Source organism: Osmerus eperlanus, chromosome 9 (genome assembly GCF_963692335.1).
Source record: "Osmerus eperlanus chromosome 9, fOsmEpe2.1, whole genome shotgun sequence".
Classification (NCBI taxonomy): domain Eukaryota; kingdom Metazoa; phylum Chordata; class Actinopteri; order Osmeriformes; family Osmeridae; genus Osmerus; species Osmerus eperlanus.
Genome location: NC_085026.1, coordinates 4,346,649 through 4,363,409, shown reverse-complemented (window position 1 = coordinate 4,363,409; position 16,761 = coordinate 4,346,649). Strand labels below are relative to the sequence as shown.

The 16,761-nt window shown below is 47.5% G+C and overlaps 2 protein-coding genes across 10 annotated transcripts in view; both read right to left on the bottom strand.

The window, feature by feature from the left end:
- Positions 1-1,342: 1,342 nt before the first annotated feature.
- On the bottom strand, positions 1,343-12,742 carry dcaf5 (ddb1 and cul4 associated factor 5). Its single transcript, XM_062470408.1, has 9 exons — positions 12,289-12,742; positions 11,279-11,422; positions 10,829-10,865; positions 10,477-10,616; positions 7,439-7,568; positions 6,851-7,064; positions 5,656-5,722; positions 5,048-5,175; positions 1,343-3,733 (listed from the first exon to the last, which is right to left on the bottom strand). The coding sequence occupies exons 1-9, from the start codon at positions 12,494-12,496 to the stop codon at positions 2,321-2,323; spliced, it is 2,481 nt and encodes an 826-aa protein (XP_062326392.1). The 5' UTR covers positions 12,497-12,742; the 3' UTR covers positions 1,343-2,320.
- Positions 12,743-12,855: 113 nt separating this feature from the next.
- pacs2 (phosphofurin acidic cluster sorting protein 2) overlaps positions 12,856-16,761 on the bottom strand; it is a 38,636-nt gene continuing 34,730 nt past the window's right edge. For all 9 annotated transcript variants that reach the window (XM_062470400.1, XM_062470399.1, XM_062470402.1 and 6 more), the window contains 5 exons: positions 16,577-16,619; positions 15,961-16,096; positions 15,637-15,863; positions 15,211-15,324; positions 12,856-14,859 (listed from right to left, as the gene is read on the bottom strand). In XM_062470400.1, the coding sequence (XP_062326384.1) occupies positions 14,741-14,859; positions 15,211-15,324; positions 15,637-15,863; positions 15,961-16,096; positions 16,577-16,619 (639 nt within the window). In that variant the 3' untranslated portion in view covers positions 12,856-14,740. The remainder of the gene's footprint in view (positions 14,860-15,210; positions 15,325-15,636; positions 15,864-15,960; positions 16,097-16,576; positions 16,620-16,761) is intronic.

Here is a 16,761-nt window from a genome sequence, read left to right as displayed (position 1 = left end):
AGAGGCAGACTTCTTTTCACAGTGGGTGCGACTTCTGTGCAGTTAGATTGAGAACCAAAGAAAGTTTACAGTCGACTACCAGGTTTTAACTGACAAAACTCTCTTTTGACGGTTTATTCAAAGAACTTTGGCAAAGTCAACTAAAACAAAAATGACAACCACAACCCCTAAATAACACAAAACTTCGGGACAAGACAGTGATGCAAATAGTTGGATAAAGACAAGTAGCTTGCGCCGACTCTTTAAGGCAAAGGTCGTGTGAAGAGCTGCTTTATTTGATTGTTCACTGGCAACTTACCAAGGCATTCCAGGCATGTTGTGGAGAGAATTCAAATACAGGCATCCTGTCTCCAGATATAATGCCATGTATGGAATAACTAGGTTTAGAGGATTTATTTTAAATGTCCAAATTAGTAACGGGGGTGAGGTGGGTTCATAGTGATTGAAATATGATTGGACTAACAGAAAGTTGCATTTCTGAATATGCGGGAGAATATTCAACAACCCGATACAAGATTTCCTTGTTTATATACACGCCAAAGACGGTGAAATGAAGAGCGTCCCTTTCCTGTAGATAAGAGACCGCTCAAACAAGGGTTCCGACTGCGGACAGGCAAGATATCTTTCAGAGGAGACAAGCACAAACGACCAGATAACCTCCTACAGTATGTCTGGCTGCCCTACGATTAGCATTTCACCACGGGCCAGAGATGATGCGTGTGTAGTCGAGGGAAGCAAACACACTGGTGTCGTCTTTGTCTGACAACAGACTGTGCTGCCTTGTGAACTTGGGAGACCACCAGCATCATGGTTTCCTAGACAACGGTGACATCATCTACCCCATTCTGACCATGGGACAGCTGGGGAATCTGTAGCCGTCTGAGAGGGCGTGGCTTCCTTATCTGATGGGAAGACGTTAGTCCATATATGGGCATTCAGAACCTGACCAGACATCATTGTTTTGTTACTGAAAACTCCAGAGGAATTCTTCACCATTTTGAACTTCTGTGCAATGGGATGCAAGTGTTGCAATAGTGTGGCGGTTCATATCACTAACGGTTTCTCATTTTGACAGGGGTTTAAAATATAAATAAAAACGGCCCACAACTCACCCATTTCACCACTGAATATAAAATGAATTAATTAATCAACAAGATCTCCCTGGGCGTTGGAGCCTCTTAACATTAAAATCTGTCAACATTGTCTGTTCAGGGTCACGATGCTGAATGGAATGGGCTTCTTCTTAGGAGAGTTGAAGCCTTGTTGCCATGGTGATTCAGTCTCGTTCCATGGCCAAAATATATGTTTTAGTCTTATTATGGAAAAACAGTTCACCAAAAAAACACAATGTTATTTTTACCCCTTAAGATGAAAACGGTTTATTTCATTGTTTGATTAAAAAAAGAAAGTTTGTTGACACCATCATGTAAATGTTGAAATGAAAGGACTGTCCCCAACATATGCAGGGTTGTTTGAGTAAAAATTCTGAATGCTAACCATCCTGATCCTAGCATCAATCAGATCATAGCATCATAGTAACAATTCATGTTATCACTGGAAAACAGGTTATTCTTTATTGCAAGAAGCAAAAACATGGCTGACTGGTGATATCCATTTGTTGGATAAAGAGGGAGGAGAATAAACCTATTGGTAAGTAGGGACACTGAACACATAACTATAATGCAAAATTAAAAGCAGATGGTGCACACCAAGATCGCCATGGAGACAGTCCTCACTCAGGCACCCTGAAGCAGTCAGAGAATCGCTCTTGAAAAGGAAGGATTCTCCAGTTCACTCTCAGCAACAAACTGAATTTTATATTTTCTATCAAACCTTGAAACAGAAGTCTTGTCTCTGAACATATTTCCTTAACGAAAAAAGGATAAAAACATCTATGCGTTTATTTTTAAAGCATACAATCAAAAGATTTATGCACACAACTTAATCATTTGCAAATTCACTTACAATACCATTATTGTCAATGTTATTCTTTAGCTTGGATTTGAGTTTGTTTACGTTTCAGCGTCATCAGCGGTTCGACCTTAAGAAAGATGACAACATCCAAAGTATGCAAAAACAAATGTCCATAAACACTATCCTCTGTTCCTGTGGGAATATGAAACCTCAAGACCGCCATGTCTCAACTCTTCTGAATGGTAGCTTCCCTCTGCATCACAGCAGCATCTTTCAGCAGTTCTTTAGGATAATATCAAACCAGATACTGAGCTGTGAAAACCACATCCTACACACACCCTCAGGTAAGTCTGTAAAACCGAACCCTTCACCTGTCCATCGACACTCACAAAAACGCCAGGCGCCATCATGTCTTGAACTTCTTCTCTGAAGGCTGTGCCCCCGACCCCCCCTCCCCTGACCCCCTATGAGTCCTTTTGACCCCCCCCTGACCTCTGAGGGAGGCCTGTTCCTCCACCAATGTCCTAGTGTCCGTGGGCTTAATGACCGCCTCTCCCTCAGACTCGGATGAGCGTGTGGGGTTGTTCTGACCCGGTTGGGACCTGTGGGGGCCCCCAGTCCGGCGCTGCCCATTCACCCCAGGGCTCAGGTGGCCGGGAGAGGCCAAGCTCCCGTCCAGGACCAAGGAGCTGCCACTCTGGCCCACGCCGCTCTCCTCTGCGCTGTCCGACGCCTCCAGAAGGTCCCCCCTCGCCTCCCGCTCCTTACAGCGAGACGCCGTCCTCTCCCGGCCCAGCTCGTCCCCAGAGCGGGGGGAGGTGGTCAGGCGCCACCCTCGCGGATCCGTCCCGCAGTCTCCCTCCTCGTTGCCGTGGATACCAGGAGACGGGGGGGCGGAGTTGGGGTGCGGCAGCGTGGAAGGGGGGTGCTGGGGTCGCCCCTTGTTCTTTGGGGTGGACCTGTGAATGTAGGCGGAGCCCTGCGTCTCCTCTGAGGAGGAGGAGGCGTCCTCCAGGGAAATCTTGGGGTAGCTGCAGGAGTCCGCCCCCGAGTACAGCGCCTGCACGGACGCGGGCCTCTCCGCCGAGTGGGAGGGGAAGTGCATGCGGCGCCTCCGGGCCGCGTTGCGCTGCCTCGTGCTGGCCCTGCGGCGCTCCTCGTCCTCGCTGCTGCTGGAGGAGGTGGAGGAGGACGAGGACGAGGAGGCGCCGGCTGGCGAGGAGGTGCTCTGGGAGAGGGTGGAGTTGTCCCTGGGGCTGGGAGAGCGAGGCCGGGGCATGGGGTCGGGCCAGAACCCGCTGGAGTCCGAATCCTCGTTCACCAGGTCCAGCAGGAAGGCCGACTGGTGGTGCGGCCGCCTGCCCCGCCTCCTCAGCGGCCCTGCCCCTTCCTCCTCCGGGAGGGGCAGGGCGGTCGGCGTCGGTGTCTCAGGCACCGGCAGGGGAGAAGAGGAGGAGGGGTCCGAGTCGCTATGATGACCAGAGACGGCAGCGGGAGGGGGGGTGGGCACGGCGGCAGTGGCGGTCCTCCGCGTGGGGCGCCGGCCGCGGGCGTGGAGCTGCAGGATGGCGCCCTCGCTCAGGTCGCTGTCCGAGTCGGAGCTCCAGCCCTCAATCTCGCGGCGGACCAGCGAGTCGAAGAACGCCATCATGCGCGGATCCTCCTGGATGGACTGGCTGACATAGTCATGGGAGAGGCCGCTGCCACTGTTCAGAACCAGGCTGATGTACTCCTCGTGGGTGTACAGGCTCCGGGACTTGTCCTCAACGCGACCCTCCAGGTCCCCCAGGCTTTCAGGCTGCTTGTAAGGGCTCCACAGCTGGGGGGGGGGGGGGGTGAGTAGGAGAGGGGGTGAGTGGGGGAAGGAGAGGAGAGGTGAAAGGGGGAGTCAGGTAGAGGAGGAGCAGGATAGGGAAGGGAGATTAGAGAAGAGCAGAGGGTCAGGTTTAAAAGGCAACCACTCCCTGCTAATAATACTCTGTTCTTCCACAGCACCTGGGCAGGTATCAGCTTTCACACTACAGCAGACAACACAATGGCCCAGCTGGGAGAGTTACTGTATGCAGTCAATAAGTAGAGGGTGATGCTCTCATGTCACCTCCAGTAGAGAATCATGCACACACTGGAGCAGTCAACACACCACAGGTCACAGACCGCTCAGACCAGAGACAGATACTGAAAAGCAGACCAAACGCCATGCATCCACAATTTGTGTCAATTTGATCAATGGCTTTGTTAATATCCCAAATAGTCCCATGACAATAGTCACTGTGGTGACTGATCTGCTGTTTGGAACACTACTTGTCACAACCTTCCACAATGACTGCATCGTTTCCATTCATGTGCGTTTGTAACTACAGGTTGTAAGCTCTCGCAATGTGAACATGACTCACAATGAAATATGGCTGTTGTGCTGGTGTACACATACAAGAGTCATACTTCTGTATCAGGGAGGAGGGGGGGGGGGGAAGGGGCAAGAGGGAGGAGGGGGTGAATCAACAGGCCCTCCCTCCCTTCAAGCCCAGGCCTGTCAGCTGTCTGAGTGGAGAGAGTGACAGAGTCATTATTAAAGAAATGATGAGCTGGGTGAAGCTTAAGGCCTCTGATTCACCAGGTCAGTCCTGGGACAGTGGGCTCAATTATCACCATCATTGCCAGGATCATCACTCAGGAGAACAACTGGGTGGTTCTCTGTGGGATTACAGCACCTGTGTCTCTTTGAAATGGAACCAGAGGAGTGTTGGACTGTTTCTGTGGAACCAAAGAAGAGTGTTTGTGTGTTGCTGTATAACCAGAGTGTTTCTGAGACCTTGCTTGTAAAAAAAGGCTATACAAATCCATATGGATTTGATTTTGAGTCGTGGTGTGTTTCTATGGAACCAGAGGGGAGTGTTGGTGTGTTTCTGTAGAACCAGAGGAAAATTGGTGTTTCTGTAGAACTAGAGAGGAGTATTGGTGTGTTTCTGTTGAACCAGAGACGAGTATTGGTGTGTTTCTGTATTCCTCCCCTAGGCATTCTCTCCAGACTTGTCAGAGACAGTGGGGGTGCAGACGGAGCGAGGGAGGAGGGATTTTGCAGTCAACACTGACGTGTCCCTTGGCGTAGGGCTGCCACGGCGCCGGGGTTACTGACCTTGATGACCTTCTCCACGCCAGAGGAGCACACCATGTAAGTGTGAGGGTTGAACCGGACCTGGTTGACGATGGAGCGGTGGCCCTTCAGAACCATAAAGGCACCGTTTACCACGCGCCCTGGGCCACCTGGGCAGAGGGAGGCAGGGGTTAACATCTGGTAGACACGAGGGCTGGGCGATATATCGAATATTAGCGATAATATCGCACCGTCTGGCTCCTCTGTGTTCACACACACACACAGACACCGTTTGAGCACATGCTCACAAACTTAAAATTGCACGCGCACTCTCTTTTGCTCTCTTTTTGTCCTGCCACATAAGGACCTCTGCATGAAATCTTACATGTGAGGTCCATGTTGTAAAGTTGCAAGTACCATGGTATGGCAACTGCTTAAATTTGCACTACACATTTTGTACTTTGTAACAATAGCTGTTCTATCTAAATAGTTTTTGTTGTTTTCTAATGGAGGCAAAAGAAAATCATGTTTTTTTATATATTGAATATCGTAAATGTTTTGACAATATCGTGATATCACGTTTTTATATATCGCCCAGCCTTAGTAGACACACACATTCACAGACACACTGTATATACACACACTCTTACCAGCTTCAGGATCTTTAGGGATTCTCCACATGTAAAGGTTGAAGTCATCAGATCCAGACAGGATGTACTAAAAAAACAACAGGGTCATGAGGTTACAGAACTACACACCACTTTTACTTCTTATATGGACATCTTGTCAAATTTTCCAGTAGAAGTTTGAAGGCAGCAGTCACCAGTCAGGCATTTTGAAATATCTCTTCTCTGAAAGAAGGCAGATTCTGAGACGTGGTGTAAAATGTATTTACCCCGCTGGGCAGAAAATGTATTTGCTTTAGAATTTTTATTTTTATTTTTTATAATCATCAAGCACAGTGACTCTTACTAGGATCGTCTGGGAATTTGGCAACATCTGGATCTAACACCTGGAGTTTCCTCCTCCCCCTCTACCTCCACCTTCCCTTTTCCCTCCCTACCTCCTCAAACTGTCACCTCCTACTCTACCTCCATCTCCTGCTCTTTCCCCTCAGGTCACATGTCAGGTAGGAATGTAACACCCCCACACCAGCCAGTCCAGCTGATGTTCTCACTGCTCATCCCCTCTCCCCCTCCTCCACCTGTCACATACTACTCGACTTCTTTCTCCTCCCCCTTCCTTCATCTGTCTATCTATCCACCCCTCTTCCTCCCCCCCCCCCCCGTCTAACACGCCACTGGAATAATCCTCTGACTTCTGCAGTTCAGCTCTGCTGTATCCCCCGGGGAGGGCTCAGTTTTCGGCCCTCACACAGCCCTCCTTGACACCCCGGCTCAACGGGAACATAAATAAGCGTGTCTGCTGGATGAGGTCATGTCTGCAAGGGCTTGGGGGAGAGATCTTGGCTGGCAGCAGGGGCTTCCGTGCTCACCAGGAGGAAGCATGCCTTGTCCAGCAGGGGCTCACTCACCCCCCTCACCCTGCCTCCCCACCGGTCCCTCTAGTCCACTCACCCCCTCCCCATACCCCACCTCCATAACTAGTCTCTTCAGGGAAGACATCCACTCTCCAGTATGACAAGTTTGACTACCGAAACTCCTTACACGGGCAAACAAGTACCCACTGAAGGGGTACCGGGGTCTGTTTCCCAAATGTCCCTGCTTGAGGATTAACAAAGCGTAGTCTCATCTCAGTTTGACTCGCCGCACATCTCACTGAGGAGACAGCCAACAGTCAACCTGCAGGGCTGTGTGCCCCAGTGTGATGATGCCCCCCCCCCACCTGGTCCTTGTCCCCCGCGAAGCAGCAGCTCTTCATGGTGCAGGAGTTGAAGTAGCCCTGGTTGTCGAACTGGAAGCTGGGCAGGCGGGAGTGCAGCTCGTACAGCACCGGGGGCAGGCGGCGCCGCAGGGCCAGCAGCTGCGTGCCCGTGCTGTTGAAGCGCACGCTCATGGCGCTCTGCAGGGACATGCTGCCGCCGTAGCGCAGCAGAGAACTGCCGGGGGTGGGGGGGCAAGACAGAGAGAGCAGGAGAGAGAGCAAAGGAGATTGAGAGAGCAACAGGGGGAAAAAAGAGAGAAACAGCAAGAGAGATGGGTAGAGGTGAAGAAAGTGACAGAGGGTTATTTACAGTGAGAGAGATATTATTCATAGTCCATTACAGGTATAGGTAGACAACAACATATGAGCAATCAAACAGAATCTAAATTAATCATTAATATCGAAATATCATGTAGCTCATACATGACTTGGTCAATTTTACACGTCAGTTCATTTCATTGTAGCTCAACAGCTCCCCCTGCTGGACGCGGAGCACCAGAAATAGACGGCACTAATTCAGTTAAAACCACCTGCCGGGAAGCGTCTCACCTGCGTGGCTTCCTGATGTCCCAGAGCCCCACGCCCTCCTTGGAGTTGGCTGTGGCCAGCAGTCTGGGCTCAGCCGGGTTGAACATCACGCTGTGGAACGCTGAAGCGTAGCTGGCCAGACAGAAGGGTTCTAGAACACACCGGCAGGTTTATTAGGACTCCACATCTTCTCGAACACACAGAAGTTTATTTTGTACCGTGTGTATTTTTTGTAATATTTGTATTTTGATATTGTAATTTATGGCAACTTTATATTTTATTGTATATTTTATTTTAATTCCAAGTATTGCTAGTATTGTCTATGTACCTTTAGTATAGTTAGATCTCATATTTAAATTCTTAAGATTCCTATATGTTTAATGTATGCACCTTCCTGCCAGAGCAAATTCCTTGTCTGTGCAAACTATCATGGCGATTAAAACCCATTCTGATTCTGACTCTAGACCGAGGACATACCAGGGATACATTTACTCTAAAACATAAGGTTAATCTGTATGAATCTGCTTGAAGATGGGGTCAATGGGACAGTAACACTACATGCAGGTCTGTAGATCACATCCTTTTAATACTCATTCTTACTTTTTGCATTATGAGAAAGTCTCATTGAAAGCAGTGTCTCTCATTTGTACCAGGAAGTACAGTGGCCCTGAAGTGCAAAACACACCCACTAATACGAGTACATCCCCCAAATGAAAACACTCCCCCCAAATATATGAGTCAACTTTAAATCAGGGACATTCCTATGAAATAATCCTAGATATGCTGTTAACGTTTCACAACATTAAAATAAGTATGCGCACGCTAAAAAGCAGTTGAAGGAAGCAGGACTTTTTGGAAAAAAAAACTAATCGTCCACGACAGGAGTACAAAATGCCATAATGACAGAGTTATGTGGACCAGGATAGTTGTTTGGCCATTGATTTTTACGTTTAACACGCAATTTATACTTTTGCATAAGTACTTGCCACATGCTTCGATAGCCAAACAACTGTCCTGGTGCACGTAACTGTCATTATTGCATGTCGTACTTCTGTCGATCAATTTCTTATTTCCTGTTAGTTACTGTGCATCCAATCAGCGACGAAAGTGTTGTACCTACCCTCTCCGTTTTGAGTTAATGTAATTTTGTTTCCCATTTGGGGGAGCGTGTCTTTGTATTCGGGGGGAGGTGAGCAAGTCATCTTATTTGGGGGGAGTGTTTTCATTTGGGGGATGTACTCGTATTAGTGGGTGTGTTTTGCACTTCAGGGCCACCGTAAGGAAGCTCTGAGTAGACAACTCCAACAGCAGAGCGCACACACAAGCCATGTCGATCGCTAGCTAGTGACCAACTCTTAGGCTTGCTAGTGACTATGTCTGCTGGTGCAATAGGGTTATTTTTTTACCAAAAGCGACGTACAGGGAAGGATATGAACCAGGGACCTCTCAATCTGCAGTCAAGAGCAGTACCACTGAGCTACACTGCTTTGCTAAATGTGCAGTCTAATTAGCTATGATCATAACAGACACCAACAGACCTCCATGATCATAACAGACACCAACACACCTCCATGATCATAACAGACACCAACACACCTTGACGATTGTAACAGACACCAACACACCCCCATGATCATAACAGACACCAACACACCCCCATGATCATAACAGACACCAACACACCTCCGTGATCACAACAGACACCAACACACCTCCATGATCATAACAGACACCAACATACTGATCATAACAGACACCTACACACCTTCATGATCACAACAGACACCAACACACCTCCATGATCACAACAGACACCAACACACCTCCATGATCATAACAGACACCAACAGACTGATCCTAACAGACACCAACACACCATCATGATCATAATAGACACCAACACACCTCCATGATCACAACAGACACCAACAGACTGATCACAACAGACACCAACACACCTCCATTATCACAACAGACCCCAACACACCCTCATGATCACAACAGACACCAACACACCTACATGATCACAACAGACCCCAACACACCCCCGTGATCACAACAGACCCCAACAGACTGATCACAACAGACCCCAACACACCTCCATGATCACAACAGACACCAACACACCTCCATGATCACAACAGACACCAACACACCTCCATGATCACAACAGACCCCAACACACCTCCATGATCACAACAGACACCAACACACCTCCATGATCACAACAGACACCAACACACCTCCACGATCACAACAGACCCCAACACACCTCCGTGATCACAACAGACCCCAACACACCCCCGTGATCACAACAGACTGATCACAACAGACCCCAACACACCTCCATGATCACAACAGACCCCAACACACCTCCATGATCACAACAGACCCCAACACACCTCCATGATCACAACAGACCCCAACACACCTCCATGATCACAACAGACCCCAACACACCCCCGTGATCACAACAGACCCCAACACACCTCCATGATCACAACAGACACCAACACACCTCCATGATCACAACAGACCCCAACACACCTCCATGATCACAACAGACCCCAACAGACTGATCACAACAGACCCCAACACACCTCCATGATCACAACAGACCCCAACACACCTCCATGATCACAACAGACACCAACACACCTTCACGATCACAACAGACCCCAACACACCTCCATGATCACAACAGACCCCAACACACCCCCGTGATCACAACAGACCCCAACAGACTGATCACAACAGACCCCAACACACCTCCATGATCACAACAGACACCAACACACCTCCATGATCACAACAGACCCCAACACACCTCCGTGATCACAACAGACCCCAACACACCTCCACGATCACAACAGACCCCAACACACCTCCACTATCACAACAGACCCCAACACACCTCCACGATCACAACAGACCCCAACACACCTCCATGATCACAACAGACCCCAACACACCTCCATGATCACAACAGACCCCAACACACCTCCATGATCACAACAGACCCCAACACACCTCCATGATCACAACAGACCCCAACACACCTCCATGAGGGGGCTCCCGCGCGTCCCAGATGAGGACACGCCCATCGTCAGAGGAGCTGGCGAACACGTTATCGTTGACCGGACTGACCGACAGGCCGTATACAGCATCATCATGCAGGAACACGTTCAGAGTCTCCCCCCTGAAGCAACGCAAACAAACAAGCAACACACAACAAACCGTTAAAACAATGTGGTGCAAGTTGAGCAGCGCGGGAGGCTATAACATCAGTTGAGACTTTTGCTTCCTGTTTAGATTCAGTCATTTGTATTATCTAAATGCGTTTTGAAAAGCTGCAGTGGTTTAATTGCGTAGGAAATTCAGTAGATGCTGTAGGTGTTCTGCTGCACTTACCTTTCCACGTCATGAAGAATCACCTGCTCATCATTGCCTGTGGACCAGATATAGAAGAGGCTTGTCATTGAACCAGTTTCAGAAGGAGGGCTATACTTTCACTTAGTCCTCAGAAAACCTATACAGAGCATCTATTGAGATGGCTGAAAGGTCCCTAAGATCCACTATCACAAACTCAGTTCCACTGTCACAAACTCAGATCCACTGTCACAAACTCAGATCCACTGTCACAAACACAATGACAGCCGTTTAAACCCCATAAGAAAACAGTTGCCTCAACACTCCTGAACCCAGACTACATGTAAATAAACTGATGATGTCATGGATCAACCTGACCATGTTGTGATTTAACCAGATCCAACAGCATGTTCACTACGAGACATCTCCATCTCCCTGACTGACACAGAAACAACATGTTACAAAGTGATGGGTGATGTTTTCCCTCCTTACCACCGGAGAAGACCCTCCTGTTGGTGCTATCGAAAGCCAGGCAGAAAATGTTGGACAGGTGCTCCCCTTTCAGCTTCAGAGGCTTGGCTCGCCCATGGATGGCTTTCTCCATGTGCCACAGCAGAACCCTGCGGTCATCTCCTCCTGCACACATGGGAGAGGTGACCCATGTAATCCGAAACAAACAACCCCAATGTAGGTTAATGAATCATTAACTAAATGCTTTTGTGTTTTTTTATCGTTAAAAACGACAGGACAATTAATCAAGGCACTGGTTCTTATCAAGATCGCTGCCTTTCCCAGCTTAACAAAGCAGGACATTTAAACTTAAGTTGAATTTCTTATGGTTGTACAATGCTTTCCTAGATTAAAAAGAATAACTTATTACTAGCTGCATGTGAATTTGTATGCATTAACCTTTGTGTTACGGTTCGAGGGTCGGCTATAATATCAGTCTTCGCTAACTAGGATGTACACATCTCTGGTCATCCTAGCTAACAAAAACCAGGGTAGTCAGATTGAATTGACCGAATACATATTTAATGAAGGCTATAAATTGATGATGTTTCCATATTTTCTAAGATTGACACTTCTTGCTCATATTGACAGTCAACTTCTATGTCATTGCCAATGCATCTCAAGCTCCTCCAGCTAGGTTAGTTATCGGTAGCTTAGCAAGCTAGTGCTAGCTGGATTAGTTGTAAACTGGAAAGCTCCGTTTCAGCATAGTAGCTATAGCTAGCTACACAAGCAAGTGGGATTTATTTAGTTCTACTCAACAACGCATTTGTTTAGTCACACGTCCCACTTGCTAATTACAGAAAGGCATAGCACAATGGTGTTAGTACTGTAACTAGCTAGCCAAATAGCTAGGTGTGCAAGTCCAAACATAGCCATGCATTGATAATGTAGCTTGATAGCTAACAAGCCATCAGACGTATGTAGCGAAAGCTTCCGTTTCAAGGAATATTCACAGCCCATTTCCAGTAAGAGATGTCTTGTCAACTTACCTGACACAAGATATTCTCCTCCATTGTTGGAAAACTCTATAGCATTGACACAACCAAAGTGCCCAAGCATGTCTTTCTTGAAAAGGCTCGTGCAGCCGGCCAACCGAAGTCTCTGAAATTCTTCCTTCATGAGGGGGTGCCCAGTGATCTTTCTCTGGGACAGAAACCCCAACGATGAACGCATACCGCAGCCTTTTATCTCCTTCATTTTCTTCGGCCCCGGTAACTACACGATCCGTGTCTGCTTGTTCACCGTCAGCATCCACTAGTGTATAGTTATTATGAGTAGTGTCATGAGAATACGATACGATTACCTACATTGTGCTGCAAGCCTTCGAGCTCACTGATGTCGACGTTGTTTGTGGCTTTTTAGGTAGTCACCCCTCCTCGTCGCTCAGCAGTTGACCGTTTCCTGCTCCGGTGCAACTACCCCGTCTGTCACAAATCATCATCCTGACAGGAACAGTGGCGCTGATGGCAGCGTCTGCTCAATAACGTGTTGCCTATAAACTGCTAAGTATGTTTGTATCTTGGGAAAATTGTTGATAAATTAAACAAAACACATAATTTAGTGTGTCTAGTTTTATTACTCTCAACATTGGGATAACGATTGTAGTTTCCAGGGCATCCATCTATCCACTTTTCATCAGGCGAAACAATTTAACATACTCCTTGATGAGGAAATAAAAAGTGTTGCACTAAACTTGCAGCCCATCCAACAGTTGGGCCCAAAGCGTTCAAGCCTGGAAACTACCCAAATAAATTATAAAATATAGGCAACTGTGGCACTTAGAAGCAATATTTGTTACGGCTAGGCCTACTTGTTTTGTGGATAAACACAACTACAAATGTTACACCATGTCATATGCACAGGACAGGTAGGAAATGAAACAAAATTGTACAGCTGTAAAAGGTTATGTGAAAAGTTGCATTGGTTTCTATACCTTTTCTAACATTCTATTTAGGCCGACTGTTCACAAGCATTGTATTACAGCTGTTTTATATAGTCCAGTTAGGCCTAACAGATAATCAAGCGTGATGAAGATGCTTTTAGCACAATACTGATAAAGTACAGGTTCATGGTTAGCAATACTTAAAATGAAATGTGCCATGTCATAGTATTTTATACTGTCAGCTCTAAACTGTAATAGATAACAGTAACTTTCTATGTATCTTTGTGAACTGCAGTCATTGGTATCAAGTTGTTTATGCATGTAAAACCCCCACTAATAATCTAATTAACCTAAGCATTTTAAAAGTGCTTTACATTAAGGTACCTTCAATGTTTACATTCACCTGTACATCATGAAGAAGACAATAGTTTGAGGCAGGTATTGAAAGCTGCAATCTATGAGTAATCATTTAGTAACATTACCAATTGTATTAGCTGCAAATATAAATGGAGTGTTGAGAGTAGTGCTGGGAGAGAGAGACAAAGAGAGAGAGAGAGAGAGAGAGAGAGAGAGAGAGAGAGAGAGAGAGAGAGAGAGAGAGAGAGAGAGAGAGAGAGAGAAAGAAAGTTGTAAAGTCGTAAATGCCAGGAGAGGTGCATGAACCAACAGTGCAGGGTCACTTGCAGTTTCTCAGGAGTTTTTGTTCACATTGAATAAACCATCTATTGCACATCTCAGTCTTCTTCAGGTGAAACCAGATGACGCCGGTGGAGTTCCAGAGACGGGATTGAGCTGAAGTCTTTCACGACCGACATCCTCCCTGTGCTACCCAGGAGAACAGACCTCTCTTCCATTTGGTTTTTATCTCCGGGGATATATAGGTTTCAAAATACTCTTGATAAATAGTTACATTGTTAAATTGTGCTGACAAAGAATTTTAAACCATCTTTGCCAAAGTAAAAAAAAAAGAATAAACACTTAAGGGATGAATACCTCAGGAACTTAATTGTTAGACATTAATTCAATAAATTCTAATCGTTAGCTCATTAAAAATGTGTCTTTCTTCAATCAAAAGACCAAAAAAACATCAGTAGGATTTTTAAAAAGCTTGGTGAGAAAAAAAGATCTCCCCTTTACATTCAGGCCACAAGAAGTGTTTACATAAATAAAAAAAAATGACAAACACTCACAAAAAGATGAATATATAAAACAAACAACAGAAGAAGTAGGTTAAATTAAGACAGTGGGACAGCTGGAGGCCGTGGTGGGATTGGGTGGGGCAGGGGGACTGGAGTCCAGTAATGGGGGTGGCAGGGGACCAGAGGGGGGCTCAGGGACTGGAGACCAGGCTTAGTGGGGGGGGGGGGGCATGCAGGGTGACTGGGGACAGGGACAGAGGCACCGTGGGGGCCGGAGGCTGGGGGCTGGAAGCCAGGGAAGGGATGAAGTGCCAAAGCGGGGTCTGGGGATCAGGGCGTGTGGGGGGGGAGGGGTTAAAGGCTACTGGCACACAGGGAAAGGGAGTTGTCCTCGGTTCCATACGAGTCTCTCATTGGCTACTAGTAAGGGCCTTTGGTGTGTCCAAAGATCCCGATCGGGAAGTGTTTGACGTGTGAAGACCACTGTGCTGCCAACTGGAAAAACTTGACATCGTTCCACTCGACACCGTCAATCAACACTGTGTGGGAGGAGACACAAGAAGAAAAGGCTGATTACCGATCCTGAGGTGAACTTGCATCCCCTCCATGACACCAGGCTGGGCTGGCCATCTGTGTTTATTCCCTGTAGTGTAACACAGTATAAAAGACAGAGGGGAGGATGGATGGAAGGAAGAAGGAGGGAGGAGGGAAGGAAGGAAGAAAGGAAGGAAGGGAGGATGGATGGAAGGGAGTGGAGAGGAAGTCAATCAAAAAGATGGAAGGAACGATGGAGGAAAGGAAGGAAAGAAAGATGGTTGAAGTACTGAAGGAAGGAGGATGGGAGGAATGGAAGGAAGGAAGGTGAGGGAAGGTTCTGTGGAGGCCCTTACCTCTCAGCATGGTCTGCTGGTGCTTGGCAGTGCAAATGAGACGGCTGATGCCGTCAATCACCTGACTCTTGGACTCCATCTCCTTGTCTTTAGTTTTTTTAGGCAGGAACATGACTGGGAGGAGAGAACGAGAGACCAAGACTCAGTGGTTAGAGTATTTGGCTGCAGATAAAGAGGTTGCAGGTTCGAATCCCGAACGTGGTTTTGGATGATCGCGTCTGCTTAATAAATACATTATTATTATTATTATTCTTGTAACTGTTCAGTCATTAATATAGTGTTTCAGAACATCCTGCTTCAAAACAAGCCTGGGTCTTTGTCACTATGGAGTTCCTTATGAGGCGAAACATACTGGAGTATTACACAGAGGAGTGGTCAGCAGCAAGTGACTGGGAGTGCTGCCTTCATCACTTCCTGCCATCTCACCTTTCTTGTTCTTCTCCTTCATCACCACTGTCATGGACATGGTGGGCTGGGGGCTGCAGTCGGCGCCCCCTTGAGGCAGCCTGCTGACCTGCAGCGAGCGGAAGGTGCACTTCAGCGTGTTCTTGGAGGAGGAGTCCCGCTTCTCCACGTCTCTCTTCCTCTCGGCTGGAGCCACCCAGTAGTCCACCTGCAGACCCATCAGCTCTCCCTGGCCCCCGCCCGGCGAACTACACCCAGACAGAAGAGAAGACAGCCTGTCTTACCTCCACATGGTTGGATCTGTAAGGTGGCAGATCTACAGTTAGGGAGGAATACTCTGAATACCTGCAAATGTTGAAGCTGGTATGGACGGAGGGAGAAGAGGGAGGAGTGGGGGAGGCCTCCTTCAGTGCAGGAGACACTTGTGGAGGAGTGGAGGAGAGGAGGGCCGAGCCCACTGGGGCCGCGTCATCAGAGTCCCCTGAAGAGGAGAGGAGTTAGGAGGTCATCTCAACACAGACACACACCAGAACCAGGGAAAGAAGACGTTCACACAATGGGGAAGGGACACACTAGGATCAACATATGAAGGATGAGACACACTGACCAATCAGCCATGAGCCTTTGCGTACTTTGTGAAAGTACGCAAAGTGGGGCCACCAACATGGGGCCAGCTTTGGTTGACTGAATCCCTTACAGTGGATGGCAAGTGTGGTCTCTAAGTGGATTTATGTCTAGATAGTTGGTTGTGTCATTTTACTAGACATTTATATTACTTATTGTGTGATAATGTGGTTTAAGGAGGGACAGTTATCTGTTAGCTTTGAGCGATTTTGGGGTTCTGTAACCAGACATGATTTGACGCTGGTCCCATGAAATCCAAACTTCCGCTTTTTGACGACGGCGTAGTCTCAACCTCAATATGTTCAACCTAGGCCACAAACAGGAAGTGTGAACACACCTGATGTGGCTGAGGTCTGCTCCACAATGCCAACCTTCACCATCTAGGAGTGCAAAACAAGAGGAAGGTTTAAATCACGGTTTCTGCTCCACAATAGTCATATCTCTCGGAACTCATATCACACACTAGCCTACATGTACAGTACTGTGCAAAAGTCTTAGGCACTCAATATTTCTTTATACTAT

Bases quoted from the DNA above. Each gene is read 5' to 3' on its own strand.
- dcaf5 (XM_062470408.1), bottom strand. From the start codon at position 12,496: ATGAAGGAGATAAAAGGCTGCGGTATGCGTTCATCGTTGGGGTTTCTG. The intron at 7,569-10,476 runs GTGTGTTGGGGT...GGTGTGTTCTAG, and splicing joins GCGGGAGCCCCCTCATGGAG to AACCCTTCTGTCTGGCCAGC. The intron at 7,065-7,438 runs GTGAGACGCTTC...CACCCCCGGCAG, and splicing joins GACATCAGGAAGCCACGCAG to TTCTCTGCTGCGCTACGGCG.